General features: G+C 39.7%; 1 protein-coding gene across 1 annotated transcript in view; it reads left to right on the top strand.

Moving 5' to 3' along the window:
* Wdr72 (WD repeat domain 72) overlaps positions 1 to 18,268 on the top strand; it is a 170,915-nt gene that overhangs the window by 63,433 nt on the left and 89,214 nt on the right. The window contains exon 14 of the mRNA XM_057768149.1: positions 291 to 493. Within this exon, the coding sequence (XP_057624132.1) occupies positions 291 to 493 (203 nt within the window). The remainder of the gene's footprint in view (positions 1 to 290; positions 494 to 18,268) is intronic.

Here is an 18,268-nt window from a genome sequence, read left to right on the forward strand (position 1 = left end):
CGGGATAGTAAGATGGGTTTTAGTCATGGAGACCCTTGGAATGTTGGTTCCAGTGGATAAAAAGACTCTTGGGGTGGGATATACTTTCAAGTCCACTGCTTTATAGTTGATGACAAAATTTAAACCATCTAGACAAAGTTCCCAGACTGGCTCTTTCTGTTGTAAGAAGGCAGGAATGACAGCTTAAAGAACCAAGGTCCTTCTTCGAAAACATGCTTTGAGGTCTCTTTATTCTTCTCTGGTAGATATTTTACTTACCTTTGTTTTGCATCTGGAATTTCATTTTCTAGGCACTTTGGAAAGGCATGAAACAGGAGAAAGAGCAAGGATTATTCTTAACCGTGGTGACGACGTGCCGCTTGTCAGAGCTGAGCCTACACTGTCAGTGGCCTCAGAGACACACAAGCACAAAGGTGCAGAGCAGAGGTCCTCCAGTTCCCACCAATCTGGGCTGGTGCCCTGCCCTGGTCTGCAGCTGGAGTCTTCATGTAAGGTGAGTCCACATCTCCAGTGTTCTACAAGACACAGCAACTGGGGGAAGATGCGACATGGCCCTAACCTGTTGGCACAAAAGCAAGGAAGCAGATGATGACATTGGTCCTGTAACGTTGGGTGGAACAGGATGGGGACATTTAACACCAAAGTGAATGACATCCTCGCAATGACATTTGTGACAATAGAGTATCCAACGTATCAAAAATTAAGTTATTGTTCCATCAACTCAAATTATAAGTGTTTTTCAATGGTGGTGATTATATTCTGTATTTTGGATCCATTTTAATTCTTTAGTTGAATATATTTAGTATCTTTTACTCTGACTTGCTGTTTGTTATTAAACTAACTTTTTCTTTCAAGACATGTGATAGTGATTTAATCTAGTTTCTTTCAGATATTATTTTCTATTTTTTATCTTTCGTGCTGTCTTGTTAGCATCTTTACCTGTGCCATTTGTATGGATGTACCTAGTTTTTTCCCATGTAAATATCTTCTCCATAATATTACTTAATACATTTCTGAAATTTTAAGAACTACTATAAAGTCTATGTTTTATTGCTCTTTTGCTGCTATAAATTATTTTTTTACTAATTAATAATTCATATATAAATTTTCAGTAACATGTTTGAACCTAAAGGATTTTAGAAAACTAAAAATAGGGGCTTGAGAGATTGCTCCGTTGTCAAGAGCACTTACTGCATTTCTAGGGGATTCAAGTTTAGATCTCACCAGCCACATGGGCCCCACAGCTGTGTGTAACTACAGCTTCAGGGATCTGATACCTCTGTCTTTCTTGGGCTCTCACATGTGTATAGAGCTGTGTTGCACACACATACTCTCTTACACATAATTGGAAATAATCTAAATAAAATCAAAATCAAAATTATCTATGTGGACATGTGGGAAGGAATGTTTCTAAATTGGGATTTGCATATTATTCCCATTTCCTGTTATTTCAGATCCTCTGAAAGAGCAGCCAGTGCTCTTAACCACTGAGCCATCTTTCCAGCCCTAATTCTTAGCATTTCTAACACGAAAACAGGCTGTTTTTAAGGATACTTATATAGTTGTGATAATTTTTTTTGAATCCTGCACACGATTGGATCAACGGGTTGAGTTACGGAGTCTAGCTGTGCATTCCCATGCCAGTGCAGCTTCCTTGCCATCTGTCGTAGTGGAACAGGAACGTGCTGAAGAGGGCCATGTGGGGTGAATCTGAGTAGGTGCTGGATCCCTGGGTCTCAGAGTGTCATAACGAAATGAACCAGTTTGTACAATAAGTGTACACAATACTGGAGTAAGGATTCTTCTAGAATGGCAGACAAGAGCTAAGTGTCTGTTTATCTGTGTGTTTCAGAGTTGGAGGTGTAAGGCCTGTAGGGAAAAAAAAATCATTTTCACTAGGTTTTTCTGCTTGGATTCCCCAAAGGTAAACTGACTGCTGTTTTTTCCTGCTGCTCTGAGCTATCCTTTAGGTAGTGGTAGCGTGTATACACATTTCATTTTCTCTATATAATTTTGTTTCTTTCTTGACTTCAAGAAGTAATAAAATGCCCTGGTCTTGTCTCCCTTCTTCTAGACTGATTTCCACTCTATTTTCTAGTTGTTGCCCTTTACCTGAGCAGGCTACAATTTTTAGCCTGTGTTCTTTGTAGTGGAGAAGTAAAGAGGACAGGGGAGTCACCTCTGTCCCTCTACATGCTCCTGTTGTCACCAGCTTTGGGGTGGCTGTGGGTATTTGTATTTGTGCTTCTCTGTTCCACTTCCAGTTATGTACGAGATGTCCTCATTGTCCTCCATTCATGTCTTATTCTAGGATATTCTTAGAGCCAGTGTGCTGAGATTGTCTTATTTTTTATTATTTATTTGTTATTTATTTATTTGTTTGTTCGTTAATTTGTTTGTTTTGCTTTTCAAGACAGTGTTTCTCTGTGTAGCCCCAGCTGTTCTAGAACTCACTCCATAGACCAGACTGCCTCTGCCTTCCTAGTGCTGGGATTAAAGGTGTGCACTACCACTTGCCTAGTGAGATTGTTTCATTTTAAAGTATGAGATTTCAAAGGTAAACTGGTGTGTTATTAATCTATGTTTCTGTGCATGTGATATGTATGTGAGAGTGTGGGCATACATGACCTGGTGCCCATATGGAGGTCAGAGAGCAGCTTCAGGTGCTGGTCCTTGCCACCCATATTGCTTGCCATGAGGTCATTTTGTTGTTTGCTGACATGGATGCCCCCCAAGGTAGATGTCTTGTGAACTTCTGGGATTCTCCGCCTTTCCTCTCACCATAGGAGCACTGTGACCACCAGTGTGTGATAGTGTGCTCAGCTTTTCTCTGAATTCTGGGGACTCAAACTTAGCTTTTCACATTTGTGAGAGAAGAGCTCTCGCCACTGAGTCATCTCCCAGCCCATAGGTGATTTGCTCTTAATATAGTGAATACTTCATGAGTTTCATAAGAAAGTAATTTTCAAAGAGTGTGTGAATTACATACATTCTGTAGGTGAGAAAAATGAGGGACAAGAAGCCTATGCACTTTAGACCATCTAAGATGGCTTTGTGTTTGTGCCTGGGTTGGTGTTAGTGAGGCACAGGCAGACTTCTGGGCAGCAATAGACTAGACAATTTAAACAGAAAGAAAACATTTAGAACTCAAAGTTGGCCAAATTTGGATGTTTCTAGAATGTTCTTTTCAGTTTTTCTTCATGTATTTGGGAAGTGCATATAAATGGAGGCCAGATTATGAAGAGAACAGACTATGTCGTAAAAATCATTTTTGAAATATATGTACTTTGAATTTCTAGAGGAGTTGAATCTCTGCTGCTCTACAAAGAAGATCTTTGGGACCAGAGGAGGAGAGTCAGGGTCTTAAAGGATTTATGGGATACAATACTGTGTGTTGACTTTCCTTAGATTGGGCAGAGGATAAAGCAGGATAGAATCTACTTAAATAGCAGTGGGAGAAATTTAGCTTTGAGGTAGGGATTTAACAACTGGGCTAAAATCATTGCTACATGACAGGGATCTTTGCTGCTACACTGCATTTTAAAGAGAAAAGTCCCATTTTGCTCATTGGTTAGTTGGTTCATTTTCATTGTGCATGCGTGTGTGCGTGCATGCGTGTGTGTGTGTGTGTGTGTGTGTGTGTGTATGCCTTCAGTTTTTTTTACTGTGCTTCTTATCTACAAGATGGGTAAAGGGACAACAGGATTATTTTAATTGCCACGACTTATGCATTCACAGTATTACATGTAGTTTAACACCATTTTATTTAAATATTCAGTTATCGATACTGCATTGCATTAGAAAAGAGTGGGTAGTATTTGTTTAAAGATACTTGAGTTATTTGAGAATAAAGGGCGGAGAGATGGCTCAGTGGTTTAGAGTGCCTGCTGATCTTTCAGAGGACCCGAGTGTGGTTCCCAGCACCCGTGCCAGACAGCTCACAACTGCCTGCAACTCAAACTCCGGGCATCCCCGGCCTCTGTGGCATCCTCAGGTACTGCGCATACACGTGTATACATAATCACAAATACTCTATGTGTACACATATACTAATCTAAAAGGATAAATTCCCCATGTAGAATGATTCTTTCCACCTCTTTCATTGGCAGGGAGTCTGGGTGGTATCCCTTTTGATAGGTGATCAAAGTATAAATAATCTGGAAAATTTTGCATAATTTTACAAGAAAGTCATTTTCATTAAATGTCGAAAACACTCAGCTCTATAAGTTTAGTGTTAAAATTTTCGTTTTAAATATTTAACTTTACTTAATCCGTAATCAGAACACAGTGACTGAATGATAGCATTGCCCACCTCAGGCGGTATAGGAAAACCTCTGGTAGTGGCAATGTGGGCACGACAGTTTGCTTTTTGAACGATATATGCAACAAGGGGTGTTTTTGACAGAAGGCAACCATTTCTCAGAGGTTCTGTAAGGTGAATAAAAGCTTCCTTAATGGATAATACTTTAAAAAAATAACTTCTTTATGAAAAAATCCTATCTTTCATTTAGTAAGATGAATTTAGACTTTATTTTTTTATTCAGAAAGTTGCCTCATCACGAGAAAAACTAGTGTAGGCGATCATAGCTTTGTTTTAAAACTACCTCAGGAGGTCCAGTCCCCACAGAAAGAATAAGCATGGTGAAGTAACTCCAGCTGCCGGCCTCCTACACAGGAGCCACCCTGAATTTCCTCAGAGGACTTCAAAGCCTCGCTCAAATCTAAACATTCGTCAGCCATGTAAATCGGAGTTACAAAAGGAAAAAGCGCCTATTTCATGGTGTACGGCTGGCCAGAGCCCAGCTTTGTACTGCACGTGCCGGGGGAGGGGGGCTGCCAGCCCCAGAAGGGCACCGCTCCTCCCCCTGTGACAAACGTAGTTAACACCAGATCCATATTAATGTTGTCAAGTTCCCTTGATGTATTTAAACAGATTTTAATTGTTTGCAGCATTCGAGGCCCGGGATATAGATAGCCTCATAGGTCTTCAAAAAAAAAAAAAAAAAAAAAGCTTGCTTAATGTTTGAGAGTAAAACCTCTCATCAAAATGAAACTTTGATACTGGCCTCAGTCACTGCCACGGGTTACTCAGCCCGCCAGCAATTTGTGTGGCAAAGTGCCATTTGAATAGCGTATTGTTGGGGGACTTACGGTCCACTTGACAAGGGCTCTTTCTCTAAATAGTACAATTTGACTCCAGCTGTTAGAGATTGCCTTTGACAGCAGCCACACAGAACGGGAGACTCACTGCTGAAAAAAAAAAAAATCAATATCAGCTTCTTGCTTCTAGGAAGCTGTTCTTTTCTCTTCCGTGGACCTATCAACGGCTATTGAGGGTGGAGAAGTGGGAGCTTAAATATTGTTTTAAATGCAATCCACTTTGAGTTTCCAGTTAAGATTTGCCACAGACAGTACCAAAGTGGTGTTTTAGGATACGATTCCCACGTCCTGGTTCCTTCCTGTTGAGTCACAGTTCTCGGGCAGTTGAGCCTGGAGTCTCTATCCTCTGTAGAAAAGAATTAGTGGAAAAGCAGATGGAATTCGGGGTGACGTTCCAGACTCAGACCAATGACTTCTCGATATTTACGTATCAATGTGTCTTCTACCTTCCCTCTGTTCTCTCTGTGTGTAGTTTTTATTTTTATTTCTTAAAATATGGATAGCAGAATCTTTTGTGGCTGTTGACAGCATTATGTTCCCAAAGCAGCCTTGCAGGTTTGGGGAGTAGGTTTAGGGACTTTTCTAGTACTTTTGTTTTTTTTTTTTTTTTTTTTTTGAATCGTACAAGGTTGCTATGATACCTGACTGGCAGTAATAGCTGTTGAATCTTTTAATTCCGATAACTCCACACTAGGATTCTTCTCCTTCTCTCCCTCTTTGCTTGGGTCTCTCTATTATTTCCTTTTTGATCGGGTAGCTCTCTTATTACCAGACGTTATGTTTAACATACAGCAGAGAAAATAAAATTGCATCTGTGAGATGAGAGAAAAAAAAATGTCTTAAGGTAAAATCTTGAACCATAAAACATTTCAAGTTATGAAAACCTTTAGCTGACTATTGATCTCCCAGGATTGCAGATATAATTTGTTTAAATTATTTCTTTCTTTGACTGTATGTGATTTTGGATTTTTATTGGTATTTCCCTGAGATGTCGTAAGTCTTCATCTAAAGCGTGTTGAGTGGAATCTGGAAGAGCTGTCATTTTTAACATAGAAAATGCCAGTGTGATGCATCCTTTCTCAAATGCCTTTTCACTGGGGTCGGTTGAAACAGCTGTGGTCTTGTTACTGGCCAACTCTGCACTTACTGAATCTTTGGCTGCAATAGCATCTGAAAATTCATAAAGCTGACGGTTCAATTGTGAACAAAGACCTTTAAGGCAGACTCAAGGTCAACGTTATTGTTTTTATAATTGCTGATAGGCAATCGTGATTTCTCCCAGAGAAGGGCTTTGCTCAGTTTTGATTTCTGCGAATGTTATCTCTTTTGTTAATTCTCTTGGAAGATTCTTCCATGAATAAATGTCTATACCACCTCTCAGTGCTCCCTGCAGCCTGGCTCTACTTCAGGACCCTTCCCCACACAGTATCCCATCAGTCCTGTTGGGAATGTGAAGCTCTGGGGTTTTTTAAATACTCTGTAACTAAATTCTCTCTAGTGTTATCGGCTAACTTGTGTGTGCGTGTGTTGCAGGGAGGAGATCAATTCAGAAATATCAAGAAGAGTTAAGTGAATCAGGCATCTCATGTTGTGTTCATCTTAATCGAGAAACATCGTTAGTGAGATTTATTACACATGTCTTAAAACTTGCTTTTACTGACTTGAATAACTTGATAGTCTTTTAGAGCACATTCATGTTATGATCATACTACCATGTCTTGACAGCTCAGGAACATTTCCTTCACTAATTTCTTAGTTTCTTTTTTCCCTTTTATTTTCAATTCTAAATTGTTTTCTCTTAAAAACAAAACCAAATAAACCAAACAAAAGAACAACAACCCCTCCCCCACACACACACCAAGAAAAAAAAAACATGGCTTTACAAGTTTCATCTGCTATTCAGCTTCATGGAGAACCAATATCTGATAAAGTAGAAATCCTTCAATACCACCTCCCCCTGCGCTGCCGCCCCTGAGGTCAGATCTGTCCCGTTTAAGCAACTTGTTTCTGGCTGTGAAGTTTCTTAAAATCATTACCTTCGTAATGATACACATTAGCGTATACTTCATAATGATACATACTAGTGTATATAGCAAGAGTGAGGTAAAATCATTATCTTTGTAATGATAGCACACTAGTCTCCAATGTGCTAATAATAAAAAAATACAAAGAGGGGTATTTTATTTATTACTGGCATACTAGATGCTAGCTTCAAGAATAAGAAGTAACATTTATAGAAATTTGGATACTGGGTTAACCCAAAGGATTTAGAAGGAAAGGAGAGGAGAATGAAGTCTCTTTTATTGAAAGCTGGCCCTGTCCCTTGTTGACTGAGCACGCCCTCCGAGCCCATTTAGGGAAACAGAACAGAGCAGAGCTGGCATCAGTGACATATGCTGATGCTGTCTCCTAGGAGCAGAAAATGCAAACATGTTACAGGAAGCAGTTCTCCGGACAAAAGCATTTATTCTTGTGGAATATTTCCTCTGAACTATTAAAACAAAATGTATTAAGCCCTTCGCTTTATTGATGCGGAGTCCGACTCTGTTTCATCAGGAAACTGCCAGTATTCCCAACTGAGTGTTCAGGACTGAGTGTTCACAGTGGCATCCTGGAAGTGCCTTCAGTTCTCTGAAGTGACAGCTCAAGGCTAGGTGGCCATCTTCATCCTAAATGTAAACAGCTGAAGAACCTTTTCCTCCAACTATCATTATTCCTCATGGATATTAAATGTTCCCAGGATGCCGTATGGACAGCAGGGACTTTCTTTTCCTGTGTACATAATTTTATACCCAAACAGGTCTGAACACTGTATGGTTTTTGTTGATGGTGGTAGGTACGCCCCCCCATTGTCTTAGACGTGCTTTTTCTGAAGTTCTTCCCAAAGCTTATAAAACACAAAGCCCTGTTCACCCTCAATTCTTTTCTTCTCTACCTCCTGAGAGGTCTCTCAAAACTTGACCCTTTCCATTTATGTTTGGTAGCAAATATTTTGTTGTCCTTTTTTCTACCTCCTCGACCGAGCTCTGCTTTGCAACCCCCACAGTCTGGCATTGAGCATATGGCTATGTCTGGAATACAGAGACAGGAGCACAGGCCCTGACTTCCTATGAGGTCATCCAGGGATTTAAATGAGATTATTACTCCATGGGTAATACAAACGCCCAAATTTCATACTCATCTGAATCTAGATTGCCCACTAAATTTATGTATCATGGACTTGTCAACTAATCATTTTTAATCACCAAAGTCTGAAGCATGGTTAATAAAAACTCAGAGAGAGAAACTGGGGTTCATCCTGAAGATCTGAAAAGCATAACAGCCAGCCAAGGTTCTTACCTTGACCTTAGTCAGAAATGGTGACCCTGACTCCAGGAACCTCAGAATGAGACTGTGTGTGAGAGCTGTCTCCTCCTGTTTTATAATCCTCTCTAGGGCTGGGATTAAAGGCATGCATCGCCCGGCTTCTACGGCAAACTAGTGCAGCTACTGGGATAAAAGGTGTGTGTTACCATTACCTGGTCTGTAAGACTGGTCAGTGGCTGGCTGTTGTGCTTTTCAGATCTTAGGCAAGCTTTAGTTATTAAAATACAACTGAAATGCTACAAAAGACCTACGTTTTCTTCAACCTACTCACCTACAGTTAAAGTTTATGGACGATTTTTAAAACTGTCTTTAAGGCCCCAGGGAATGTTTTACCTCTGTGATTTTGATTTTTATATAAACTAAAGATTATCTTAAATAACCCTTAGAACACATATAGCCTTAATTTCTAGCATGTTCAGGGATGGGATTGCCATGATAGTAGCAGAAATTTCTCGTCTTCCATGTGTTTAGGATAATTTCAGTCATTACCATTTGTTTTGTTTATATAATCTACCCTTCTGTTTTAGACATGATAGCAGTTAGGACCAGAGACAAAACGTGATGAATAGCTACAGTGAGCGCCCAGATAGTGAACAGCCCTTTCAGTTAGCTGGGCACCGGCCCTACGGCTAAATACATTATGTGTTGGCCTCATATTCTACATCCTTTAATTCTGGGACTAGATTTTTGTGTTTTAAAGCATTGCATTACTCCAGATTATCAAAATTCTATTAGTAACCAGAGTTTTCCTTTTGGACAGGGTCTCACTAAGTAGTGCTGGCTACCCTGAAACTAATGACATAGACCAGGATGGCTTTGAACTTACTGCTCTCCTCTTGCTTCTGCCTCCCCAATCCTACGATCAGAGGTGTACACCCCATGCCAGCTCTGTAAAACACAATAATTAAAATCCACCTATCCTTTTCTAATGAGTAAATTAGAAAGGACTGGGGCACTGAGTTTATATATGTCTCTAAAAAGACCATAATAGATGGGTAATATCATGAAATACAATAGGAGCAATTGCCTTCATCTGCTGGCTTAATAAACTTAATAAGCTTATTCAATAATGGTAATGAAATCTTGGATATTTGGCACACAGAGAACCAGTGTCTCACTTTAGGTGAGACACAAATGGCAGTTTTCTTAGACAAAAGGTGACACGGTTAAAATGGCTTTGTTCACCAGTGAAGTTTCTGGCATCCCCTCCATTTACCTGTCTGTCAATCTCAGGCTCATTTCTCCTAGACACAGAGTTATCTAAAATAATCACTCAGACATAGCCCGAGGATTATATTGTATATCATGCGTCGTCTTCTTCCCTGGGATAATTACTTTTCAAACCCACCCCTTAATATAAAACCCCCAAAGCTATCGGCCATCTAATCAACAGGTTTGCAATAACGCTTAGGAATGGATGTATGATAAATATGAAAGAGGTTGATTTAGGCTTCATTTCCCAAATGCGGGAACTCAAGCTAAGCCTGAAAGCCCCAAGCAGCAGCTTCCTGATTTTGGTAGTTGATTTGGAGACTGCTGTACGGCCCTCTCATCAGAGGACAGGAGGGAGAGCTGATGACACTCCGGTGCATATAGCTTTAAAGGCTTGCAGGTTTCTCTGTGGGTGGGATAAGTTCAGAGTCTCAGGAGACTGCAGGCCTTAAAGGATTTCCTCTTCTTCATTGACTCTCAATACCTGAGTGAGATCTGGATGATGAGGCTGTTCAGTGGTTTTCAATAGGCTGGTGTTCTTCCACAGGCTGGCACTGTGGACTCCAGGCCTTCCACGCCTCTTCCTGTGGATGCCTTTGTAAATGCATGCCACACATGTGAAGATGACCTGGAAACCAGCAGAGGGCATCAGATCACGTAGAATTGGAGCGATAGGTAGTTGTGTGCTGCCTGATGAGGGTGCTGGGAATTGCAAGCAGGTACCCGCCCCCCCCCCCACTAGTCGAACCTGCTCTTAAAAGCTGGGCCACCTCCCCAGCACGTTTGTTATTTAAATACACACGTGTCACTCCAAAGGGAAGGAGTGTTTAATAAATTTTGTCCCTTGTTCTATGTAATGGCAAACCACTTCTGGCTGACTTGTTTTTTTTCTAAACTTACACCTTTCCTGGTCTTTGGGTCAATAATCAGCTTATTGGGATGGCGTTTATCAAGTGTTAGTGTGTTGCCACTGACTCGAGTGTCGCGGTTGGAAGCGAAGGTGTTGGGAGTGACTCACATCAGCATGCCCATAGCACATACTTTTTAATTAGTGTTCATCCCTAGAGGCCAGTTCCCAGTAATTTAAAAACACACACTTGTCATCTTAATTGACAATTACATACTGAGTAAGAGGTAAACAGAAATCAAAGGAAATAGTTGCTGTTTAAGACGAGGATCTATTTTGCCACTTAAGATTGAGCTTCTTAATAAAAGTGCTTTTGAATTTGATATTCTTTTCTATTAGTGCCATTTATTTTATTAAAAGATACAGGACAAACCAGACCTGAATTCTAAAACATCTATTCAAGCACTTGTGGGAAGAGTGGTTTTGGATTTTCTGGTAACTTTTAAAGGAAGCACACAGTATTCTCTCTCGTGGGTGCTCAAGAGCACCCTAGCCTCTCCTTTCCACTAGGACTCCTCAGTGTTGAATTGATTGAATAAAAGGCTGTGAGACTTTGAATTTGTCACCAGGCCTCTCTCAGCTGTCTTATGTCTGTTTTTTCATCCATCCATTGATACTAAATTGTTTAAGAGCCCCGGCTTTATTAGGTAAAACATCCCCCTTTTAAGCCTTGTTTGTTGTTAGCACTGGTCTGCCCTTTACTCATACAGACAGTAGGCTTAGAGAACAGCAGGAGGCTTTGGCTGGCGAAGAAAGATGTAGGACATTCCAGTGACCAGGGTGATAATTCTTTCTGAGATTCCATCTGTCCCATTCAAGAGCCTTTCCCTCCAGAGGGGCATTGCCTCAGAAAACCAGACTGAAACGATTCTGCTCTAAGATACTGAAACTTGAGAGCTAGTTATTGGCTTCTCGCTCATTCCAGACACTGAGGACACTTGGGTTTTTGCTCGTGTTTTGGTTTTCCTGTGGGGAGAAGTGGATTTGTTTCATGGTCTTTTCTTTAGTTTGGTAATTCCCTGAAATGAGCCCGAACTTCCCTCCTGACCTTTTGGTGATTTTCTTTCTTGTCTTGCTTCTCTTCCCTTAACTTGGTCTTCAAATCTTGTGGAAAAATGTCAAGCAATTTTTGCCTTTTAATCAACCAAGAATGGAGACTAGGACGTAGCTCAGTAGTAGAGCACTTTCCTAGCATGCGTAGAGTGTTAGGTTCTCTCTCCAGCCTGATTAAAAGGCATCATTATAAATCAATGGAAAATGAGCGTGTATTACTTTTTATTTACTGTGACTGTATTTACTTATGTTAATAAGTTTAGTTGACTACTGAGGTATTATTTTAGAGATTACACAATAGGACAGTGGTGGCATGAATTTTAGAAATATAAAATGTAGAAATGAATCATTTTTAATTATTCAGTAATAGTCTTTCTGTGATATTCTTTGTGTTGGGCCCTTGGTTCATTTTTTTATTTACTACACAAATCTGAAATGCTTAATGACTGAAACAAAACTTCAACCTGCAAGTTGAATTTAATTTTATTTTTATGTGTAAGGATATCGTGCCTATGTATGCCTGGTCTTTCGGAGGCCAGAAGAGGGCATCAGGGTCTCCTGGAACTGGAGATACAGATGGTTGTGAGTGGCCATAACTGAACCCAGGTCTTCTGCAAGAGCAAGAACAGCCATTGTCCCTAAACCCTGAGCCATCTCTCCAGACCCATTAGTCTGAAAGTTTAGAAGAAATTATTTTTTTTAGTTATTAAAATTATTTAGACAGAGTTAGGATTACATTTTTAAGCTATTTGTATGTGTGCACATACAATGTGCATATGGAAATGAAAGGCTAACTTGGAGTAACTATTGCTCAGCCACTCCCTTTCTGGAGACAGGATTTCTGATCCTGAAGCTTTGGCTAGACTGACTGGATTTTCATAGGCTTCGGCTGGATTCATTAGCCAGCAAGCATCTGGGTTCTGCCTGTCTGTGCCCCTCCCCAGCTTGTGGATTACATGCCCATACCACCACACCTTGTTCTTATGTGGGTGCTGGGAATGCAAACTCGGGTCTTTGTGTTTGTGTTGGAAGCTCTTTATTCAAGGAGACAGGAGATATCTCCCCAGCCCTGCAGTCACATTTTATGAGTGACACAGAAACATTCATTATTTTCCATAAGTAAATTAATGGCCTCACACATCTGAGCTTGGTGGAAATGCATCCAGGTTGGCCGAGACAGTCATGGCTCATGGCTGTGGTACCAATGTGATTATTAATAGCCCCTATTTCACTCCATAAAAGTAGTCTGATCTGAACAATAAATAACACACTCATTTTATTTAAAGGAGACAGCCCTTGAGTGAAGAAAAATATATCATAGGCTACTCGAGGTTAAACTATCAATTTTAAAATATTCAAATAACCGTGGTGGTAAACGCATGAATATGCCAAAAAGTCACAATAAATAGAATATTTATTAGTTTTTCTCTTACATTCTGAGAAGCAAAAATACTAGAGTCACATTTGAGAAATTCAGTGATACAATAAAATAAAAATTATGCATGAAGCAATTTAGAACATTCATTTTTCATTCAACATGGTTAGTTACTATGGAGTGACTGTCTATCAGTCATTGATAAAAAGCAATAAGCATAAAAGAAGTGCTCTACATTCCAAAATCAGCTGTTATATTAATTAGAAACACAGTCAACTCACCAAGCATCTTACAGAATTCTAACATATCTCAAACTTAAATTATAAAGCTGACAATTTAAAAAGAAACAAGCAGTCTCTCCTATTAGCCGGGGTGAGATTATAGACTTTAAAACTACAGGCTTTGTAGAACTGGCTCATAAACCAGTTTGAAGCCTGAGACACAATTTCATTTATCTTTATATTCTAAAGCTTTATAGTGTCGCAGAAAGTGTCCATCTGTTCAGCTGAGATTGCTGCAATAGCGAGTGGTCAGGAAGACTTAGTAGAAAAAGGTCAAAGGGGCCTCTTGACCCTGCCGAACGTGCCAAGGCAATTGGAGTATCCGAGCTGATACCCAGTGAGATACAGTTGGCTGAAGCAGGCTGTCTTTTAATTGGTAATGATAGTGAGACCACACAGGGAAGTCATTGGCGAAAGAAAACAAAAAGTGTCCAATATAGTAATTTATTACCAGGCAGTGGGTCTCGAGTGCTGGGTTGACTTACCCCTGCAGTGGCGAGAGCAAGGAAAAACGTACGCCAGCACTTAGCTGAAAATGGATGCCCCGCTGGTACATGGGATGCACGGTGGCCCGGTGATTGCCCATGCCATTAGTTTGATAATACTGTCTCTGCTGTGAGCTCAGTTTGCCAAACTCTCCTGTGCATCAGCCTCAGAATGAAGCCTTTCTCTTTTGTCTACTGTTTGCACTGCCGGTCAGGCCACCCTCCACCTGACCAGATGGACTCAGATGATTTTATCGCCAACAGCTCCATCCGGTATCCTAAGGCTCCGACGGTCTCAAAGAATGGCTGACACTTTCATTTGCACCTTATTGTTTGAGTGACACATTGATGGTGTTCATTGCTATTGGCCCAACGATGGTTCCAGGATTTCAGCTTTGCACAACAAGACGTTTTCATCAGCAGCATATACCACCCCCCAACCCTGCCACACTCCCCCCACAAGGTGTCCTGTGAACTCAACTTATTTGTATGAACGCTTAAGTGTATTTGGTTCAGGAAGTGCAAAACCCTTTGCTGATCTAATCTAGTAGATTTTTTTTTTAATCCCTTTAAAAGTGGTACCAGTTTCTGGCAATAAAATAATAAAATTTTCGAGTAGAAATATAAACAATTTCCTTTGAACAGTTAAAACTTTAGATAAAAATACCTTTATTTTTATGTTTATTTATTTCTATAACAATTTTACCTACATGGGTGTCTGTGTACCATGTGTGTGCCTGCAGAGAACTGGAGTGACAGACAGTTGTGAGTCACGATGTGGATGTTGGAAATCAAACTCAGGTCTGCTGCAAAAGCAATGCACATTGAGCCATCACTTAAGCCCCTATTAAAATGTCTTAAGTTGAACACTAAAGAGAATTTAGAATGAACACTAAAGAGAATTTCTGAACTGCAAGCACAGGCATGGTCAAATAAACCTTATTTTAAATTCATAATACTAAATGCGAGATGCATGTTGTGTCTTCAGCTTGTGTTTGTGCATGGTAAAATAACCACCCCGCTATGAGCAACTTAAAATAGATACGCATAAACACTGGGGACTTCCTTGAAGCCTTGTGCTGCAGTAAGGACCACTTCACTTCATCACTGGCAATGCCCTGCTTTCCTCAAATCATAATGTAATTTATCCCAAAGATAATTATATCAACTCACTATTAAATTAGCACTTAGGATTATACCCCAAACAAATTTGGCTTTGATTTTACAATTGTATATGAATGTTTGCAACTGTGGACATCTTCAGTGGTGAAAATCTCTGTCCATGCATTTATTTTACACATGTAAATTAAATTCTGTGTTATGTGATTCTCCATGGAAGGGTCATTGCAGTTAAATGTTGACAGTTTAAGTTTGATTCTGGAAACTGATGAATTGTTGAAAAAGACATTGTATTTTCTCTTTCTAGATAAACACACACAAGCACACATACACATGTACACATGCAAACATGCATGCATACATGCACATACACATGCATACACACAAACGCATTTAGCTTTTAACTTAAGCAAGCAATAACATCCCAGTTGGGATTACTACTGGTATGATGAAACACCATGATCAAATGCCAATTGTAAAGGAGAGGGTTTATGTAACTTATACATCCACATTGTAGTGTGTCACTGAAGAAAGTCAGGACTCAAGCAGGGCTAGAACCTAGAGGCAAGAGCTGATACATAGGCTATGAAAAGTGCTGATAACCCAGGACCACCCGCCATGGCTTGGGCCTCCCCCATCAATCATTAACTAAAATGATTCCCTATAGGCTTGCCTACAGACTGATCTTATGGAGGCATTTTCTCATGAGGATCCCTCCATTCGGATAACTCCAGCTTTCTTAGGGTAGACATACATAAGCCAAATGCCGGAAAGACCCAGGCTGAATGTAGCGTTTCACCAGAAGAATAATGGCGAAGCGTGAACGCAGATGGGACCAGGTTCTCATCGCATGGGTCACCACAAAGTGAGTTTGATAGAAAGTGTGCCCCAGCTAGGTTTCATCAGTTTTAGAGACGGTGGTGCTGTAGGCTTAGGAAACAACATGGACCTGAATTTTCTAGGCTAATTGCAGCATCTTTGTGAAGAAAGATGGATGAAGGTATTTCAGAGAGGAAAAGAAAATCTCACATAGGCTTGCTATGCCTCGAGAGGGATTGCTCAGCTTGCTTAGTAAAAGTCTGCTTGGTAAACATTTAGTTGCTATTAGTACACGGATTCATTAGGCAATTTATTAATTGATTTGCTATTGGAATAGAGACCAGGCACTCGTTATGCCCCATGTCATTAATCTTTATAAACTAAGGCATTCTGTAGCCAATATCTGTATCAAATCCATATTTTTAGAACAAATGATTCCAAAGTGAAAATTGCATGGCATTGTTTCAATGTTAGATAAATGTTCATTTCTTACTATATTTTTTTAGGAATTCCTCTTAACTTGTGCTTGATAGCTTAGAGTCTGATAAAGATAAAAAGGCACTGAAGCCTGCAAAGGGAGTACCTGGTCATCAGGAGCTTTCCTCATGTCAGCACAATGATTAGTCTCAGGAAGAGGGTGGAGAGAGGGGAGCCAGCATGAGCCCCTTCATCAGCTACTGGAAATGCGTGTTTTAAGGGAGGTAGCTGAGTTCCCAGAACCAGGTGGATCCCGGTGGTAAAAAGCCTTCGGAGACAAGGTGAGACAGGTAAAACAGCATCTGAACTGCACTTGCCATGAAATTTTTATGTGATTATGTGTATTAAATCAGCTAAAGCCTTGATGTAGCTGAGGGGGTGGGGTTGCCATAGGCTCTCCTTTTCCTGGATATCATGTCAGTAGCATGGACATTAAGTTGGCTTTTCAGGTATGGTTTCTATGTCGTTTAAGACTTTCCAAAATACAGTGTAGCAGTATTGGTTTTCATACATCACTAATGGACCAAGGCTGAATTTTAGGAGTGAGTGCTTGACAGAATAGAGAGAACCCTGACATTTATGGAGAGGAAAAAAGCAACAAGAAAACCTTGCTAGAGCTTTAGATCTCAGCCCTGGGCTCACCTCTGCTATTAGGCTGTGGACATGATGCTTTCAAGGGTACAAAATGGAAATTTGTCGGGTGGGGATAGGTGTTTGTTTCCTTTCATGTGGGATTCAGACTGTGTTGTAGATGCTGGTTCTGACTGGTAAAATTTAGATTAAAATAGTTCTTTAGATTAGAATAGCAATTTTTTTGGCCAGGACAGAGAGCTGGCTCAGATGTTAAGAGCACTGGTTGCTCTCACAGAGGGCCCGGGGTCTGTACTGGTAGCACAGGACTGTCTTTAGCTCCAGTTCCAGGGGAGATGATGCCTTCTCTTGGCTTCCTGGGTACTGCATGAACACAGCACATAATTACATGCAGTGTGATAATACATGTCTGTAATCTCAGCACGTGGGCAGTGGAAGCAAGAGGATGGCAAACTGAAAACCAGCCTTCCCTCACTGTATGTTGAGACAGCACACAGCCAAATATATATAAAACAAAACTTGGGGGACCTTCCACCTATAAATGTTATTTTAGTTTTTTTCTTTAGGCAAATCTTTGATGGGAGAAGCGTCTTGAAGTCAAGAATATTACGCAGTCATTACTAGTTTATACAATATTCTCATGCTAAGTTCTTTTTTAGGAGTCAGTATTATTTAATTTGCCTGGTATGATTACAAATTAGCATCCATTTAATAATTAAAGGTGGATGGTAGGTAATTCCATAACAGAAGTAGAAAAAAAAACCCAAGTTATCTACAATATTTGAATCGAATGATTTTAAAGCAGTAATTATCAACTCTCATTAAAATTATACCACCTCAGCATTCTGTTGTTATTTAGATTTTACATAGTTTTTACCAAATATCAATATTTAATAAAAGAACTAAGTGCAGAAAAACATGCTACCACTATTAAAATATTGTAATAGTGGGCATTTTCCTAAATAAAAAATGAATCGAAAACTCTAATGTTAAAAATGTTAAGCAAAGTAATTGAATAAAAATCTCCTATGAAAATATTACCAATTTGAAAATATAACACTAAATCTAAATATTTATAAATAGATAAGATAAAAATATAATAGATAAGTATGTAATAGGCCCATAAAAATTATATTTAAAATACCACCACAAACAGAAAAGCTATTGATTTAATAAAAATATGTATTCCCAGAAGGAAAGCACGGTATTTTAAAGATGTTTATACTCTCAAATACATACATTTCTTTCTTTTTAAAGATTTATCTTTATTTTATGTATATGAGTGTTTGCCTGCATGTATGTATGTGTATATGTATGTATACATTTATGTATGTGTATATGTATGTATGTATGTATGTGTATGTGTATGTGTATGTATGCATGTATGTATGTGTATATATGTATGCATGTATGTATGTGTATA

This window comes from Chionomys nivalis, chromosome 4, assembly GCF_950005125.1.
Source record: "Chionomys nivalis chromosome 4, mChiNiv1.1, whole genome shotgun sequence".
Lineage (NCBI taxonomy): Eukaryota > Metazoa > Chordata > Mammalia > Rodentia > Cricetidae > Chionomys > Chionomys nivalis.